General features: G+C 33.0%; 1 protein-coding gene across 6 annotated transcripts in view; it reads right to left on the reverse strand.

The window, feature by feature from the left end:
- Nucleotides 1-20264, reverse strand: part of CEP290 (centrosomal protein 290) — a 52430-nt gene that overhangs the window by 31796 nt on the left and 370 nt on the right. For 4 of the 6 annotated variants that reach the window (XM_019613637.2, XM_019613634.2, XM_019613633.2 and 1 more), the window contains exons 2-23: nt 18418-18474; nt 17721-17843; nt 17507-17584; nt 16724-16793; nt 16453-16499; nt 15929-16072; nt 15653-15706; nt 14764-14916; nt 14218-14400; nt 13770-13859; nt 13573-13695; nt 11007-11130; nt 9629-9801; nt 8355-8517; nt 7661-7761; nt 7489-7576; nt 6912-7024; nt 5687-5771; nt 4184-4326; nt 3521-3685; nt 2485-2634; nt 1589-1704 (exon numbers count right to left, since the gene is read on the reverse strand). In XM_019613637.2, coding sequence (XP_019469182.1) covers nt 1589-1704; nt 2485-2634; nt 3521-3685; nt 4184-4326; nt 5687-5771; nt 6912-7024; nt 7489-7576; nt 7661-7761; nt 8355-8517; nt 9629-9801; nt 11007-11130; nt 13573-13695; nt 13770-13859; nt 14218-14400; nt 14764-14916; nt 15653-15706; nt 15929-16072; nt 16453-16499; nt 16724-16793; nt 17507-17584; nt 17721-17822 — 2465 coding nt within the window. In that variant the 5' untranslated portion in view covers nt 17823-17843; nt 18418-18474. Of the gene's footprint in view, nt 1-1588; nt 1705-2484; nt 2635-3520; nt 3686-4183; nt 4327-5686; nt 5772-6911; nt 7025-7488; nt 7577-7660; nt 7762-8354; nt 8518-9628; nt 9802-11006; nt 11131-13572; nt 13696-13769; nt 13860-14217; nt 14401-14763; nt 14917-15652; nt 15707-15928; nt 16073-16452; nt 16500-16723; nt 16794-17506; nt 17585-17720; nt 17844-18417; nt 18475-20164; nt 20231-20264 lie in introns of those variants that run through there. The other 2 variants (XM_010708856.3, XM_031553811.1) reach the window with 2 other exon arrangements.

The following is a 20264-nucleotide window of genomic DNA, read 5'->3' on the forward strand; positions in this document are numbered from 1 at the left end:
AATAGGCAAGCAATGGCTGTAACATTAACTCAAAGTCATTCCTTCCATAGCATTCATTTTGTTTCAGATGCACAGACATCATCGTTTCCCACTCTAACTTTTCTATTTCAGTTAAAAAAATAAAAACACAAAACCACTAAGCCTTGCAGTGGCCCAAATTACTCTCCTCTATTAAAGAATCTCCTCCCCCTTACTTCAACCTGTAACACATTTAGAGGTGCCTCGAATTATCACAGAACTGTAGGGGCTGGAATGGACCTCTAGAGATGACGTCATCTAGTCCAGCCCCTCTGCCAAAGATGTCTCCCTAGGCCAAGTTGCACAGCTAGGTGTCCAAGCAATTCTTGAATATCTCCAGAGAGGGAGTATCCACAACTTCTCTGGGCACCACCCTTACTGTGGTCCATCATCCTTACTGTGAAGAAGTTCTTAGCACATTAGCGCGGAACTTCCTATGCATCAATTTCTGGCCATTTCCCCTTGTCCTGTCGCCAAGCTCTGCTGAAGAGTCTGGCCTCGTTGCTTTGTCTCCCTCACCTTGGTATTTACAGACATTGATCAGATCTTCTCTCAGTCTTCTTTTCTCAAGGCTGAACAGATTCAGGTTCCTCAATCTTTCCTCATAACAGAGGAGCTCTAGGCCCTTGATCATCTTCATGGCTGGACTCTTTCAAGGAAACCCCTGTCTTTTTTGTACCAGGGAGCCCAGAACCAGATGCAATACTCCAGGTGAGGCCTCAACAGGGCAGAGTAGAGGGGGAGGATCACCTCCATTGACCTGCTTTTTAATGTACCCCCAGGACACACCGCTGGCTCACGGCCAACCTGCTGTCCAACAGACACCCAGGTCTTTATCTGCAAGTCCTCCATGTGACTGAGGTATGTAATCAAGTTGATCAAGTAATCAAAATGAGGCAATATATAATACGCCTTAATGCCTCAATGCTAACATTATCTGGGAAATCTTAACAGTGAACAAATAGAAGCTCCTACAAGATGAAACACTATTTTTCCAAAAGTCATCCAGTCACTGCTATTCCAATCCCAAAACAGAAAGGATACAACACATTCAACTAGAAGCCTGTTAACCCAAATCAGCAGATTGACCTCGAAGCTTTTAGCAAATTAGGGTCCTTTGACTTTAAGAAGAACTTTATAGAAATTAGATTCAATTAAACATATGAAAGAATTGAGAGAAACAAGCATAAAGTACTGAAGATCTGAAATCCTGAGAGAGTCTGACTCTCTTTGGATAACCATTTTCTGTTTTTTTTTTCTCCCTCAAAGAAACTGCTAAGACTGTATGCAATGTGAAAGCCAGTAACACAAGATTCTAATAAATATCAGAAATCAGATGCAGAAAGTACAATGCCATTATCATTTTAGATTATGCAGAAAAAGATACAGTAGAAGTTTTATGTATGAGTTCTCTGTTTTTTCAGGACTAAAGAATATACAGGACATCTGGCTACAAGATCAGCAGCATTTCTGACAGTAACCAAAGAACTACTCCAGTGTAGCTGTAAATTTTGACTCAAAATTATTAAACGTACATATTTGAACCGAAGAATTCAGAGAAGAACAATACCTTTGATATTCTTTATAAAGCAAGCCTTGTTGATGACGAATTACTGCAAATTTTCGTTTATAGTCCTGTACTGCATCTTCTAATTGTTTAAGTAACTGTTCTTTATTTTCCAGTTCCTAAAGATTATTTTCCAAGTAAAAAAAACTGAAGGCATTATTACAAACTTTAAACATAAAAGCATTAGTCATAATTACAGTTTTTTCTTTTACTTTTTATGATAGATACTTCTGACATGAATTCTGTGAATTGCAGATATGAAATGTCTTTCTGTAGAAGCAACAGGTGAAAAAGGAAGTCCAATAAATACTGTCATATGTATTACCAGGTGCAAAACTGTTCTGTTGATGTTGTTAGTCCACGTATTTGGTTCACAAAGAACACCAATTGAAAATATACATGGAGAGCCATGCTCTTCTCACACTCCTAAACAAATGTTTACTTTATCTTACACCATTAAGAAATATTCTCTAATAAAAAAGTAAAGTTATCAAAGACAAAATAATAAGAATAGTAAAAAGACAAGTTATTTTTACTCTGTTCTTCGAAGAATCATAGGGATTCCATGTTCAGATACAGCTGTGAAATCCAGAAAGCAATGAGAGAATTTCTCATAGAGTAAAGCTGTTGAACTGTAAAGTAGATTTTTAGATCAAAATTCAGATTTTAAACACAAGAAATCTAAACTGTTGTCAAATATGTAATTACAATCTTTTGGGTTTATAGCACAGCAAGACTTTTACAGCTTAAAAAAACCCCAAAACCAGAATTGTCCAAGAGCTTCAAGATGTCAAACTTCAAAACAATTTTGGAGATCTTTCTCATGTCCATGCATGACATGGTAGTAGATTTTGGAGGAATGAGCTATACGTCTCAATATCAAGGGGTAAATGCATTACCTGTATAAGATGTATTAAGTATTCATTCAAAGAATTAATCATATTAACACTTGAAGGAACCATCCCTTCTGGAAGATTCACTGTTTTGAAGATAACATTGGCACATTCTGATTGACGTAATATGCAAATTTCATTATTCAGCTGTGCAATCTAAAGAAGAAAAAAAAACCAATAAAGTAACACTTTTTATTCCATTAAAAATATCCAACTGATGGAGAATATATTGGCTTGCCAATATTTTTAAGTCAGTTGTCATTAACTATGTAATTCAATTCCACTTACATTCTAAAGCATTCATAGAAAGCAAACTTTTAAAAATAATGTGATTCCATATATTATTAAATGCATAGTATCTTGAGCTAAATGGATCAATGATTTCAAAAATCAGGGCAGATTTTAACTTTTTAAAAGATAAAGTTTAGGATAGAATTATTGCAGTGGTTATCTGATGTAAACAAATTTTTCTTTCTAAACAAATCTTCACTCTTTCATTTCCTAAAGGCTCTCCAGTCCTCTAGTCTAACAGTACACAAAACATTATTCTAGAATATTAGTTGCAATCTTTTTGCATTACAAAAGCTATCCTCAAGGGCAAACTTAAATTTGTATTCTTCTAAGATACAATTCCTTTCTTCATTCCTGGCCTCGAATTCAGAAGAATGTAGTATACAAAAAAATGACACAGAAGAATCATTTTTGACCATTATTCACCTTTTTTAGAACATTTAATCAGTTTTGGCTTTTCGAAGAAAGCAATCTGTAAGCGTTTTTTGATACAGCTCTTTCCAAAAGATAGCAAGGCCACTCTTTGTGTTTCAAGATCATAGGGTTATTCCAAGGCCAAAATAACATTACAAACAGTAACATTTGAACTTAAAATGTTTTGAATTCATAAATTCAGTCAATAAAGATTTGTTTCATTACATTGCTTACATTACCTAATTTCAGCAACTTAGACATTGTGTGCTTTTGTTATAAATGATCAAACAGCCGTTCCTCGAGTACAAAATAAATCATTTAAACATAAACTGTATACCTTTTCATTTGCTTTTGCCAGCTGATTAGAGTAATTTGTTGACTCCTTCTGAGTCTGTTTTAGTTCCTGTCTTAATTCTTCATTTCTTCCTGTAAGCTGATCAACTTGAGCTTTCAAGTGCACACTAGCATCAAAGATTCCCCCTGTATTCTTTGACTCAATAGCCTAGCATAGCAAAAATTTAATTCACACAACAAAGAAGTAAAGATTAGAAAAACAGACATTTTAACTTTTTAAAATCCACTCATCTTTTTGCTGATGATATATGTACCATATACTATGATATAAATGTCATATGTTCCTATTAAAAATACTAATTTTTCAGTACAATGATTAAATAATGTTCTTTGACATTTCCTGTAGATCCTGCATAGATGTAATACATGCAAATTAACTTTTATCTTAAGCTTTATGCCTAGGACAGTAAATTCATCCAAGTTAGTTTCATGCTATCTGATCAATTTTATTTATTTATTTATTTATTTATTGCTATATCTTTTTGTTCTTTTTTATTTATTTATTTTTACAGAGGAATCACATTATGCAATCCCACTTTTACTTGTAAGGAAGTATATACCAGCTACTATTTATTTATACAATAATCGAAGACAGAAATATAGCCTAAAAGTCATATAAGGAGAAATAGTAAGAGAGTAAGCTTACATTAACTAAACGATCCAAACTAGGGATTATTAAGGCTGTTTCTCCTCCCTTCACACTAGGATCCTTTTGCATTTCCTTCACAGCTTGCAATATTTCTTTCATTCCTTGTTCAAGATGTTTATTCTCTTCTGATAATTCTTTTACTACAATAAATATTGTTAATGTGTCTAAAAGCACTATAAGATGATTCATTTACTGGAACATTTCATAATATCTCTTGATTTTATATATAACATTATTCATATTACATATAGACAAAACTAACTTAGAAGATTTTTGCTGGAGAAATACCAATAACACAATAGAGAAAATCCTTCATGGGAAGACATCTGACTTTATGAACTTTTCAGTATTCCATGTTTCCTGAAACTTTCTAAAGCTTTTTAGTAGCCTGTCTGATCAATTCTCACAGATTCAGAAACATAGCTATCTTGCAAATATTTGTGTGTAACAATGATGAATAGAGAGATTGCTTGAATTCTTGGTACAGACTGGTAAAACAGAGCATTTAAATTCTTTGGGTATAATAAGGACTCTCAAATCATTCAGTTTTCCTACCACCATTTGTCTCTCAAGTGAAATTCCAGAGCTTTAGCATGGAAGAAGTTATTTAGAAACATTAAATAAATACACAGATATAGACAGATAAATACACGGATAAACACAAAAAAATCTTGAGGAGATTCTCTGCATCTTGAAAACATGCCTGACTGTCTGCAAAATTGAGAAGTAAACTGCAAAATGTAAAACAATTTCAGTAGTGTCACCAAGTCTATTTTGAAAAGCCAAAAAGAATTTTTAGAATTCAAACTCTCTAGGAAACATTAAGATCCTTGTATAGATAAATTAGCATTGTTTCTATTTCAGAGTCTGCACGCAACGCACCTCAGATAGCACACATATGTACACGAGTAGAAACTGGATTTAATTTCCCAAAGATTTCTTGGAGAAGGAAAGCATAATTAAACAAGGAAAATGGCCATTCATTTTAAATAAGATCTCTCACAGACTTAAAGATTTTCTTAGGTCCAGTTCTTAAAAAGAAGAGAATCTTGTTCAACGCATTTAGTGTGAATAAACTATGTTTCTTCTATTACCACTGGTTTAATTTTAAAATTAGAAATATACATGCATTATTAACAGACAACGCATACACATATAAATATAAACACAATTTTTTGTTTTAAAATGGCATTAAGGACAATCCAAAGAAATTCTAATTTAACAAATGCTATTTATGTTTGCAAACACTGTGGTAACATCTGGATCAATTCAGAAACCTAATTTCCATACAATGGTATCAAAAAAATTGCATAAAAGAATTCTATGTACATTGCAAATTCAATCATTGTGAAAGATACCAAACTAAACTGCATTGAAAAGAAATTGCAAAGGTGAATATTTGTGGTCACAGTCACAAAAAATAGAACAAATAAACAAACAAGCAATCTGCAGGTATCTGATAACACTCTGTACTTTTTAAAATACATTGTTCCAACTTACATTTAGATTGAAATTTGACTATTATAGTCCTGTTCTTTTCCAAATCTCTCTCTCTCTCTCTCAACTCATTTGCAAGATACTCATTCTAAAGAAACAAAAAAGAATTAAAACTGCAGATTAAGAATATTAGCAGTAAAATTCTAAGACTCTGCAGTTATGAAATGTTAAGTGAGTATGAAACATTTGAAAATATTCTAATCCACTACATTCAACAGTGAAATTATATAGTATATGAACCAAAATGAAGTGTTACATCATGGGCAACTAATAAAGAAATAGCCTGGCAGCAACAAAGCCATCAAGAAAAGCTATTTAAACTATAAATAAAATTTATATAAATATTCTTTCTCTTTTTTTTTTTTTTTTAATTTTAAAAAAACCTACAATCTACTACCTGCTCAGTTTGGCTATTTTATTACTCAAGCTGTAATTCTGCATAACTACTTAGCTTACTCTTAACCAACAAATTTCTGGATAGCTGGTCATTCTAAAAGAATAGGCCAAGAAGTGGCCCTAAACAAAAATCTTCCTTGCTAGAATTAGAAGTTACACACACTTCTTTGTTTCTGTAGTTTTGATTATTTACTTTTGAGGCCTGCCACATTCTATGATATGCAGAAAACAAATCTGTATAGTCTGATATTGAGTTTGTTGATATTTCTCTCATTTCTATATTACCTAATACCCCTGATGCCAATGTAAACAGTAGTTCTGATGATAGAAAAAGTTCTCTTATGCTAAGAGTTTCTGAATTACAATTGTCATTAATAACTTGCAACTTTGTCACATGTTTTAAATTTAAATGAAAGAAGTATTCGTGAATGAAGCAAAGAAGCAAATGAAAGAAGCAAAGAAGTATTTCTAGTTTTTTTTCCCAAGTTATTTAAATTCCCAAGCCTGTCAGAAGTTCTTCAGGGTAGATTTTCCACAGGCTCACTCTTTCAGCTATATCTTTCACGTAGTTCAAAAGGCTAACTGATGCTATTCTATCTGTAAGTGTGTTTCTCATTTCCATGTTATATGTGTTGCTAGCCTATACTCACAGAAAATAAAAAATGTTAATTAGTATTCAAAGAAAAGTTTTTTAAAAATAGTAATTTGGGATTTTTAAAAGTAGTTAGTAAAAGATTTTAGAAAATATTTAAACAGACATTTACAAACTAACATTATTGCTATTTGAAACAGATACCTAGTAAACGCTTATGAGCTTGCTTTATAAACCTACCTTTGCCTTTACTTCGGCAATATTATGGGTGTTCAAGAAATCAAATTCCCTCTTACTCATTTGCTTCTCTTCAGTGAAGTTGTCTGTTATGTGCACATCACCAGCCTCCAGTGCTAATTACAAGTAAATGTACAAGAAATAAATGACTATGATTTTTTTTTGGTCTTCAAACAGGTAAATATATTCCAGTTAGTAGATCCGAGTTCTATTTTTCTGCCTGCAGAGTAAGAAGCTGTAAACCTTTCCATTCAAACGGATTATGTTTGCCTAAGTAGCACAGAGTAGAAATTTTTAAGATTTCTGAAATGTATTTATTAGGAAGACGTACTGGAAATCATGGTGAGATAATCTATCTATAAGAAGTGCAAACCAGTGACAGTGATGCATTACTAGTCAACAAGTTGAAAATCTATTGGGCTGTAAGACTACAGAAACATAAAACCATTCCCCTCATCTTATAGATTCAGGGAAAAGTATTTTACCTTCTAACTTAATCAACACCATAAATTGAACAGAGCTGCATTATTAACTATAGACAATGTTCCCACAAGACAGTTTGTAACAAAAAATATCCTACCTGTTGTGGCAACTCTTCTTCCTTTCTCCTGAGCCAATTTACGAATCTGTTTTTTCAGTTCAATTCTTTCCTCTTCTAGTCTTTCAATCTGCATATTATTAAAAATCAGTACTTCATTCTGTTCACAGTATTAGAATGCAGTAGTTACATAAAAGTACGATTTTTCACTTACCTCTTTCAAAAGAATCTGGTTTTCAGATCTATACTGCTGCTGTTTCAGTGTTTTGCTGTTTCTGAATTCATTTAAATCAATCATTGCCTTTGGCTCAAGACCTGAAACACAGTATACACACGTAATGTGTAATCATTCATTAAGAAGGAATATTAATGTTAATGGTCATTAGTAGATAGCCCATTTAAATAATAATATAACAGTCAGGGAGAATAAAAAAATAGTAAATTGATGGTTAAATATATATGCATTTCCACACGTTATGCAGAAGAAATCAAAATTTTGCTTAAACTGCTCAAAAAACTGCAATAAAATATCATCTAAAATTCTCTGTACTTATGTTTTGATATCCCCATATAAAAATAAGCCTGTCCATTTTTTTCCTGTTTTTCAATCTAGAATTACAATTTCAATGTTTTGATTTCTAAATACTAAATTATGAAGCCAATAAATCATCTACAATCAAGAAGGAATCAAAACCTAAAAGGCAATGGAAAAATCTCCTTTCTTCAGCCAAAGGAGTCTGTAAGATAAATTGAGAAGTATACATTCATTCATTTTGTCCTATCTAAAACTACTTGCAACTATTAGCAAAATACACATAAGTATTTCCAAGTAATTACCTGGTATAGTAAAGAAAGTCCATGACATTCTTACACAATCGGTAATTGAAAATGTAATAAATATAACGTACCTAAGCGCTCTCTAAGCTCTTCATTTTCATCAAGAAAATCATTTATTTTAAGTTCAAGTTTATTGATTTCCTTAATTAACATTTCAATCTCGTGATCTCGTATTTTGATTTGCTTTTTTAAATCCTTTATTTCAGCAATAGCCTCTTCCAAACCATATACTCCCTGTAAAAATCCAAATGGGAATTATAAACAAAGCCTCCAATAGCTCTCAGAAAAAAAATTACAAATCTGTGTTTCATTGTTACAAAGTTGATGATACTATTTGAAAACAAAACAAGAAGAAACTGCTATGATTCAGAACTTATGCTAACAATCACAAGAGACCTGTGATAAACAAAATAAAGACAATAGCCAAGTGAAGAAATCCTTCCAGAAGACTACAGGGATCAAGTGAGTTCATTCTCTTGATGGGCTGACTCAGTGTCCACTAAAGTAAATGCTGACCATAGCATATGGCAAATTTCTAACTGCAATGCCTACTTCTTTCATGCAAACATTTTCAGGAAAACATGCCATAGTGATTCTTCATCACTGCATTAAAGGATAGCAAGACTTTCAATGTTGAAATTTTCAAATATCTTTGAAATTAATTCCTCAGGCATATAAATTTTACCAAGGGTGCCACTTTTTGCACGCTATCTAATTGTCAAAGTAATTTTTGAGGAACCTGATTTTTATGTACATATGTATATTATTTACATCAAATATTAAATACTTAACAAGAAAATGTTTTTCAGTTATTATCACTCTTTTACATGTGCTTATTACAGCATGCTGTCAAATAAAAGCAAATCCTACAAATCTGTCCTCTAATTACAGAGCAGCCTCTGCACATTTTGAAATTGAGTCCACTTATCATAGGATTTTTCAAAGATTCCATCTTGACTGTGATCAAAAACAGCCACTACGGCTTCACCAAGGGCAGATCATGCCTGAACAATCTGGTTGCCTTCTATGATGGAGTGATGATATCAGAGGAAAAAGATCAAATGATGTCATCATTCTATAACTCTTTAATTAATGTTCAATTGGTTTCACTCACATTCAGCCAATGTTCATATGTTAATATGGCCAATTTGAAAACGTTTTTACATACAGTTAACAAACTACATGCAATTAGTGAGCAGTAAGGTTATTATAAAAGGAAAAAAAAAATAGCATTGGAAGACATTCATTTAATTTCTAATTTAGAACCCAATCAATAAAACGCAAAGAGAAAATGATTTGCTAAAACTATGATGAAATATTCTGTCCACTTGAACCAACTGTTTACCAGTTCATAGTCTTTCATTCGTTTCAGAGCCTCAACAAGTTCTTTATCCTTTTCTCTAGCATCTGCTTCTGCTAGATCTGCTGATTTCTCAGCCTCCTTAGTTCTCTCTTCTAGTAGTTTTAATTTTTCTTGCATTTCTCCTAGGCGATTCTGCTGAGCAACAGTTGAGAGACCTGGAAAGAAAGACAATTATCTGGTGACAATTCAGTTAGAAATTCTACCTAATCAAGAAACACTTCAGATAATGTTATAAAGGAGATCTTCATTACCTGTTCTTTTAAGCAAGTAAGTACAAAAGGCTACATATTAGAGCATTTTTGTTTTCCAATTGTTCCTTAAAACAGCCTTTATAAGAAGTATGCATATAAGAGACATCAGAATTTATTTTGAATTGTATGTAATAAATCATTTGCAGGTCTTTGCAGAGGTGAGTTCTTGTATATTGCAATCTAACCTATAAAGACTAGTAGGTTTACTTTTATAAATAAATAAAGCTAAATAATAAAAAAATTATTTATTTTTTGATGTTACCTCTAAAGCCCACTGAAATACTGTGAAGTAATTTAAACCATACTTGCATATATGATAAATGGAAATGAACAAAAAAAAATTAAGAGATAAATATTACTTATATATTTCAAATTTTTTTTTTTGTATTTCTGAAGAATACACCTCCCCTATGAAGTCTGTCTGAGAGAGCTGGGGCTGTTCAGCCTGGAGAAGAGAAGGCTCCAAAGACACCTGATAGCTGCTTTTCATTATCTACAGGGAGACTGTAAGAAAGAAGAAAACAGACAAGAGTCTGTTGTGATAGACAAGGGGAAATGGTTTCAAACTGAATAAGGGGAGATTCAGACTGGATATAAGGAAAAGGATTTTTCACAATAAGAGTGGTAAGGCACTGGGATGAATTGCCCAAGATGAGATGGCAAATGCCCCATTCCTGAAGACATTCAAGGGCAGGATGGACGAGGTTCTGATCAATCTGATTTAGCTGTAGCTGTCTCTGCTCATTGCAGGGGAATTGGACCAGGTACCTTTAAAGGACCCTTCCGACTCAATAAATTCTATGATTGTATAATTTTAAGCTAATCTGTTGGTACGTTTCTTCTGTGGTGCTTTGATTAGCAAAACCAGACTGGCAAAATGAACAAATCTTCGGTGTTAGAGACCATATGGAAAGCAGAACGAGTGCAGAGACTTTTAAAGCTTTCTCCCAGAGTAAGCCATTTATCTATAGCTGTCTCTGTTCATTGCATGGGAATTGTAAAGGTGACTTCTAAAGGTCCCTTCCAACTGAAATGATTCTATGTTTCTATAACATTTACTCCTTCTTAATTTCCTTTTAACATATCTTAAAATAACATGCTCAGCTTACCTTTATCTTTTTGGAGATCATTTTTTAATTCTTCAATAAGAAATGCATTTTGTTCCATTTCTTTGGTATACTGTTCGACTTGCTCTGTAAGCAGTCTTATCTGAGCATCTCGCTCTTGCACACCCTACAAAAAAAAAAATAATAAAAATTGAAGAAGTTCTTTACTGGCCATCTCACTCTTCTACACTACAAAAAAAAAAAAAAAAACAAAGAAAAAGAGAAGCTCTATGAAAGAAATCCCTCTTTACTGACACAGAAACTACTTGTACAGAACACATTTCTTCAGAAGTACATGATAACTGAAAAGTAACGATGACAAAAAAAATAATAATAATTACACAACAAGCATATATACTATACTTACAGCATAGAGTTCAGATATTAGCTAGAAGTAGCATATTTAAAGGCAAAGCAAGGAGAACAAAAGAAAGAGTAAAAATAAAGCATTTGAATAACACGAACATTCTGAGGCACTATTTTATCAATTTTACATAGAACAGTTCTCTAAGAGTTAAGCCAGTGCATGATAAAAAGTTTTAGACCAAACAGATTTCTTACTATCTCCTCATTAACAGGTGGTAGGAACTGAGAGTTATATATTCAAGATTGGGAAGACTAACAATCCATCATATGTAACACATAATTTGCAGGCTAACTTTCAACCAATCGTTCAACTTTTAATACTTCAAACCAAATCTTACTTAACATGCATACGTGTATACATTGGTAGACATAGATTATAAAAGTTCCATTAACATTATTTCTATGCTTTTACACAAACTTTAGAAATATCGCAGAAGGCTCAATTTTATTTCTGGTGTCATTAAGGAAAAAAAAAAAGAAAAAAGAGACTTGAAAAAAAAATTACAGAAAATAATTATATGATATAAAAATTTCAAGAGTTGCTTAACTTGCTTAACACCAAATTTATGAAAAACAAAATTTCAAGGTTTCTTAAAGGAAAAATATATCACATGCTTGGCAAAGTTGTTAAGAAGCTAAACATAACCCTTTAAAATCTGCATATACACCGAACTACAACAAGCTTAGTCCATTTTGAGTTACAACACAATGTATTAACTTTAGTTTTTAAATACTTTCTTTAAAATGTGTTTATTTCCACAAACTGTTCAAAATAGCATGCTAGTGACTGTTGTCCAAAAATCAAATTCTACAGCCATCTAATCAGTTAGAAACAGAATGTTCGACTGCTTATCAAATATTTCTTCAGCTGCTTTCAACTTATGATTATCAGAGGATAAGTTGAACGTAAGTTAGTTTTTTTATTTTCTACTGAGCAGCTATCAGTTCCCAGTCCTGTAAGACTGCATAATTATATCTCATTAAACTATTTAGTCTGAAAAGGCCCATAATATACATTCCAGAATTCCTAATGAGAAGTGAGATTATTTTGAATATTTTGAAAAGTTTGTCAAGAACATTGAGAAATTCAAAATTATAATGAATTATCTCATTTTAGATTAATAAAAGAGATACTTAAATTCAGCTAGCTTTCACAAGCTGAATTTCTTCCTTGACAGGTTTAGAAGATAAACTCAACTATAATTTATCAACACTAAATTCTGGATGCTCAGATGTTAAAGCAATCTTTCTGCAAATAGTTAGAAAAGATAAATATAAAAGCCATAGAACTGACTATCAAAAGCTCAGTACATACAGAAAAAGACATTTCCTTAGTGCAGATTAAGGTAATTTTGTGGTGGAATAAATCAATCTGCCTCATAATTCTCAAACATGAGTAACACAATATTCTAGTACTTGCAAACTATGAAAGACTAAACTATTTGGTCAGTAGTTTACCTACTGAATGGTAATTTCTACGCACCTATCTGAACCCTTCTTTTTTCTTGGCTCAAAGCTCTCTTTCTGAGGCATTTTTTGTGATAAGGCTGACTTATCTAGGAGGTGAGTGGTGGGTGTTCCTATGTGGCAATCAACATCATCTCATTGTGGACAATTTTACACTTGAAAGACCAGGAGAGTTTACTGAAGGAAGACCTGGCTTTTAAGCAAATTACTCTTGCTTGGTACAGGAGATTGTGGAATGATAACATTGTATCTTGTGAAAACATGATACAGGTGGGAGCCTCCCTGGTCCCCCTTATCAGCTGATTTATGTCCTGGAAGACAGGAACAAAAGAGTTCCTGCTAAGATGCCAAAGCCAGAAGCCATCACTCCAAGAAGAGTTGACTGACCACACTGGACTTACAAATAAGTTTGTACTGTCATTGTTAGCAGTCTTCATCAACTGAACAACACAACTCTAACGACCCATCACTACTGAAAATCAACGTCTGAACTACGAACAACTCGGGAATCCTGATGGTGACTCTCTCTCTTGCTTTCTACAAAGACTCCTTGCTTTTATTTCCTATTTCTTTTCTATCATCTATCTTCCCAACTCCCTAAGAAACTAGGATTTGTAATAAACTGGTCAGGCTAATATTTGACCTGTTGTGTTGTAATCTTGCCATTGGGTACACATATATTACTCCCTCCTATAATTGGAGCAAGACAGCATGAAACTTATCACATAGACTGTACCTGCTGAAGGGCCAGTATACTGTTTCTGTTTACATCAAGTCGGGCCATTTTCATTTCCTCTTTCATGTTAAACAACATTTGTTGATATTCTGTGAGTTCATCATCTTTCGAAGCCAAGATTTTCTGAAAAGGTAAATAAAATACCATCAGAATGCTTGAAGTAATCCTTAAAATAATAAAAAAGGTATTAAAAGTACCTTCCATTCTTCAACTTTTGCATTTATAGCTGCCATGAGAGGATCATCTTCCTCATTCTTTGCTTTCAGCTGGTCTGAAAGTTCCTGAACCTAGAAATGTAATTTGGATCAATCTGACATAAAAAAAAAATGCTTTACTTAAAAAACACGTATGTACAAACACACTACACCAAACACATACAACTTAGTAGAACAGCATTAAAGAAGTAAGGTAAAATTCTGGCTCTAAGAACACGGTCTGACTAGAACTGTATGAAAGTATTTTGTGATCTGCAATCAAGTTTAAATATTTGCATCAAGTTTAAAGATCATATTATTTCCAGAAAGTGTTATTTCAGCAGAGCACATGTTTTTAACTGGATATATTGAATGTTTTTTAAATTAAGCTAAAATACGAGAATGCAATATAAAACAAATTACACTCAATAATATAAACGTTAGTTCTTACTTGAAATTTGTACTGTTCATTCTCCTTTCTTAACTGATCCATAACAATATCAGATTGTTGCACAATTAGTTTCATTTTATTATATTCATCAGTCATCTTCTCCATTTCTTGCACTGATTCCTCAAGATTCTTCCTCATTTCTTGGTTTTGAATGTCTAACTTCTCGTTAGTTTCAGTCAAATTCTGCAAAATTTAAGAATCCGCTGCTTTTAAGAAATGTGCATCTTAAATGAATAACCAGAAACTGAAAGCTACCTTAAATGTAGTTCTTTAAAGTATAAATTACCCCAGAATAGAGTATTTCACCTCTGGTTCCTCAAATTCAACAAATCCTATGGGCTAAGCGCTGAACATATCCCAGTGTCAGTAGGTTTATTAAGCTTCATTTCTTCAAACATTTACAGATAGAAAATGTATACATCACAGAACCCAACTGCATTGAAAAATCCCTTAATCCACGTGATTTGGCATGTTATTTGGCATAGCTTTTGTGAAAAACATATTGTCAGTAACAGTCTAATAAATACTCAACAGCATTCATTTTACCTGAATTTCATCCAAATACTGGACAAGCTCAAAGTTCTTTTTGGACAACTGAGATCTGTAATCAGAATCATCTCCTCTTCGTGATAGAACTGTTTCTTTATGGGAATCTATTTGCCTCTGGTAGTCAACTACATCCTGACGCAACTGTTCATTCTGCAGAGAAAGCAATCCAGCAATGAATCTGTTTTGAAGGTCTGAAAACAAAGTTTTTTTCTAGCAAGCTAACACAAAGGGCTAAGACAGTCAAACTCATCTAAACTCCTATAGTCTGCTTTTAAAAATTTAAATGCCTCACCTTTCTCTTTATTTGTTTTTTCTTCTGATTAAAAAGGAGAGAACAAGAGCAAGAGAACAAAGCATGAAAAATATTAGAAAGTACCTTTGCTTTATACAGACTAAGTAGGAATCAACATAAAAGCAAAACAAAGTAGAATTCCCTACATACCCATGCATGTGTATATGTACATACACACACATAGATAAAAAAGCCTAAGGAATGATTTTCAAGTTTGCACCGGAACATTAATTTTACACGTTACCATTTATTGGAAGATTACAGATTTTAAAGGTATAAAAGCAACTACAACTGACTGCTATCCATCTAAGACATTTGTCAATAGCATTTAATAAAAATACTAAAAAATACTAAAAACTCAAATAACCAAAGTCCAAATAACATTAATCTTAGGACTGTAAACGCAAGCATAGATCCTGATCGCAAGTAGATCTATAATAAAAATCAGTGAAAACTGATTAAAATCTCCTAACTTCTTCATCAGTAACAGGAAATGCTATAGAATGTAGTTTAATACCATATCATGTAAAAAATTATATAGAAAACTAAAAATGTAAAACCTACTAAGTAAATAAACAGTCATTCTTTACTAACCTCTCTCCTTAATTTGATGTTCTCGTTTTCTGCATCTTCATTTCGAAGAGCAAGCTAGAATAAGATAATAAAACCTTTATTGTGTATATAGTTACATACATATGTACATACAAATATATAAAGCTAACATCACAGATTACAAAAGCAAAGACCAGAAACAAAACAGTGACTCTGTTCCATCACTGTTTTTTATTCCAGAGGCTCTTGTCAGAATGTCAAACTTTTAAACATTGTTTCTCACCTGCTTTAGAGATATCAAACTGAAGCCTTTCTTACCTGTTCATTCACTTTCTTCTCTTTTTCCAGTTCCTTCTCTATGTCTATTAATTGTCTCTCCTTCTGTTCTACCTGTTTCTCCAGTCGGCGGATCTCATCACGCAAAAAACGAGTATCACGACCACCAGCTGAACTTTGTGCCATCTTGAGAATATAGAAGTGACATAACAAACCGTTCTTCAAAATAGAAATGCATTTAAAAAGAAAAAAAAAGATGCTACGGCTAATATTCAGGAAACACAAGAGGAAGGCCTCACTAGCTTCCTTCAACAAAAAAAAACAAATTGCTAAAAATAAATGGGACTTACTAAAATAAATTTCATTGTATATACAGTTCTTTGTAAAAATAAGACTGGTGAATACTCAAAAGCCAATAAAAAAGTGTTAACCAAAATTTAAGGCTATTATATCTCTTTAACTGGTTAAAATTGTAGTGTTTAAAAACAAAACAAAACACATTATAATCAAGAACCACCCCCCCAGCATTCTATAAACTAAAACCATTTTAAAATGCTTTAAATTACCTGTAATTCACTTTCCAGCTTCATAATCTTTGTTTTAAATAGACTTTCTGTTAAAATAGAACAGGTACAGTGAATTACCCAGCAGTGTACACAAAGCAACAATGATGAACTCAATATTAATCAACTTAAATATCTGGTATTACTGAAGCAACTGACTACAAATCAGTTGGGATTTCATTCATTTTCCTAAATTTAAAGAAACAACAAACAAACAAACCTAACAAATAAATTTAACAAATCCTTTACAAAGAGCATAATATGATTTGCTTACCACATTTGGCTTGCTCTTCCCCAGCTTTTTCAACTTCTTCCAGCGCCAGTTCTACCTCTTGAGCTTTCATCTGGGAAAAAAATCACACTAAGCAAAGGAAGATGATTTACTACTAATGCAAACTAAGAGGGTGTCCCACAGATCTCAAGTTTAGGATTATGAAAACATTTACAAAAGTTTCTTCCACAAAAAAAGAAACCTCTTCTATTTTTTTCCGTTTTCTATTTTTTTCAATTTAGAACTTCAGATTGCTGAAATATTTTCTTTAGTAATTTATTACAATGAAGCTGTCTAAACATTCAAAAGCACACAGCTGAAAATAAGAAATGGAAAAAAAAAGCTTCTCTAAAAACAACGTGCTGAGCTGTGCAGGTCTTATTTCTTGTTTTCAGTATGTTTATGAGTGTGACACTGACACAGATTTATAGGATCAGTTTTAGGGTAGTTTCTTCCATTCATATAGACACTGTTGAAGCTACTGCAAAACATCAACCCACCACAGTAACTTTGTTTGAAGTTAAAACCATCATTAATAACTCATTTCTGAGATATTGTTTGCATTTTCTGCATTTAAAACTAAGATTCCCTAACCACATAACAATGCTTGTCCTATTCACTTCACTTCCCTCTGATGAAATGATCTCAAAAGTAAGCAGTATGTTCAATGCACAAGAAAAAAGAAGAAAAAAAAGAGTAATCATTAATGTTTTCATTTAAATAAATAAATTTTAAAAAGCAAATGTATCTAGAAAATTGGAGAAAGTGAGAATTACAAATACAAACCTTCATCAGTGACTGAGTAATTTTAAATAGATGCATCAATTGTTCAGGAGTTTCATTTTTCAAGTCTTTCCCATCAACCTGAAGAGATAATAGTGTTTTTATACAAATATCACTGAAATTCACAAAATAAATAATTTATGCATGAGAAAGAGCAAAATCAGGTTAGGGAAGAATGCATAGCGAAAGCTGTACGTTCCACTTTCCCCTTGAGTACCTTGGACAGAGTCTCAAACAATGTGTCTGCTAGTTCTTCTTGCCGAGGCAGAGCATCTGGATCTACTCTCATAAGCTTCTTCCAATCTAGAATGGGTGCCATATTGATTTTATATTATATTTCCTGAAACAAAAGATAGAACTAACAATTGTCAGACATTGTTGCTGCCAATCAGTGAAATAATTTAAAGGAGGCTAAGCAGTGAAGCACAAAATTATTTTAATAACTGTATGGATTTTCTAGTACTAATTAATTTTCTGTTCATATTTTAGCATACTGTAAACAAGAAGATAACAGTAAAACTATTTTTTCTTTGCACAAAAAACTCATACACATTTGATCATACACAATCAAAGAATTTGAAATTCAAACGTTGAATATCTGGACACAAGAGAAACTTCAATTTTCCCTTCCAAATTTCCTTTGGTTCTTCTTAAATTCTACTGCTCTTTGAACTAAACCTCATAAAATAAAACCTCCATAAAATCACAAAATCCTTATTTATTATATTTGAACAACGAACGCTTTCATTTGATGCTATGATATTCACTTCTTTGTAGTCATCTGTAGGATACTAAACTCTTGTATTAAGCATCCTTTCCTGTTGACTAGAATAACTGAATAAAGGACAGCAGGCCACCCAGTAACTGACAAAAACCTTATGCAAATTAATGCAGATCTTTATGCTAAAGCTTACTTGCTGGTTGCTGTGGGTCACAATGACTTCTCACACACCCAGAAGACAATACAGTACCTGAAAAAGGAAGAATTGATTGAAAACTTTGGATTATTATGTTTTTTGCTGAGAGTGGTGAGGTGCTAGAACAAGCTGCCAAGAGTGGTTGTGGATGTTCCATCCCTGGAGGTGTTTAAGGTCAGGTTGGATGTGGCCCTGAGCAATCTGATCAAGTACTTGATCTAGTGGTTTGCAACCCTGCCTGTGGCAGGGGGTTTGGAACTTGATGATCCTTGAGGCCATTCTATGATTCTATGATCCATAATGTTTTCTAGAGCTATCTATGGCCTATATTGTCAATACTTAAAAAATTAGATTCTACTAAGTTAAAAAAATGTCATTAGACCTTACATATCACTACATTATTAAAACGATATAAATGGTTAAGAAAATTAAAAAAGAAATAAAAATAAGCTGGACATTTAATTCATTATTATCCAATAAACTAATGATATAACGGGAATATATCTGGGGGAAAAAAAAAATCAAGTTCAGTAAATATACGTAACAAAGATTTATTATAAAGCATATTTCAAGATCACTTCCCTCATTCACTAGACATCATTTAAAGACTCAAAAACTAAAATTTCCTTCCTTAATGAAAGGCTGAACAGGTATTACATTCCCATTGCCTGAGCAATCTGAGAGTACAGTTCTAAATCTTTAAAATCCAGCCTTATTCCTAACAGACGACAAAAATCACCATTTTGTCATCTTCTTTGAATATGTTAAGTCCTTCAGAGCATTGGGCAAGTCTTCAATGTTTGTTAAATATTTAAGGAAATCAGCACTCTGTATAGTCCATGATCTGGTAATGATGAAATATATATACTTTTTTTTGCTTTTCTTCTTCCTTATAAATGACAACAGAAAATACAAGAAAATCACAAGCAGGCACGTACGTGATTTTGGCATTCTCACCACTTCAGATAATCCTATGTTACTTGATTTCAAGATCCTCGGTTTTTTTAACATTTTAAATTTTTTAAGCAACAAGATGTATAAAACATGGATGTAAAATGACTGTTAATTAGAACTATTTGAGAGCAAATTCACAGCCTTACTACTGTCAACCTTTCCTACTTTCCTTCATTTCTCTTTTTCTCTTCCTGACTTACAGAATAACTTATTTAAGAAAGTATCACTCCTGACATGATATCTATGGGGAGAGAGAGATGTATGTAAGTAAAATAGTCTTTATTACTGGGACATCACCTCCGCTAAGACACAGGTGGCACAAACTAAGTATACAGTATGTTCTATTGTAGATATGTATTTAAAGTACAATAAAACTGATATTTCTTCTTCGTAAAACGTAGCTGATCTCTTCCCGTCAGTAGAATTCATGCTTTTACTTGCCAAGTGATCCATGCAGTGATACAGATTTCATCACAGTGAAATCAAGCACCACGACCAACAGCAGTTCCTCTTCCATAAAGATGCATCTAATGTGTAACTGAGTCATATATATGTACTCGACTGCCATTAAATACCAGGAAATAGCACAGGCACGTGGGAGATGTGCTTTGTTCACACTACATGTGAACTACAAAACCACAACTAAAATAGGATCTTGTGCAGGGCTCCTATTTTGTTGCGATTGATACACTCTGGTCCTGACAAGGATCCCTCCAGGATGCTGCTGTAAGACAGCTCTGCCTCCATTTCACCGCTATTAAACTAGCAAAAAGCCTTATTTTGCATCCACCTTCGTAAGGGGGCACAGCTGAAACCTCAGTGGCACAGAGGCAGCGGTGTGCTGTGTAACCATCTGCGGGCACCTCCCGGACGCTCCCGCCCAGCACCGG

This window comes from Meleagris gallopavo, chromosome 1 (genome assembly GCF_000146605.3).
Source record: "Meleagris gallopavo isolate NT-WF06-2002-E0010 breed Aviagen turkey brand Nicholas breeding stock chromosome 1, Turkey_5.1, whole genome shotgun sequence".
NCBI lineage: Eukaryota > Metazoa > Chordata > Aves > Galliformes > Phasianidae > Meleagris > Meleagris gallopavo.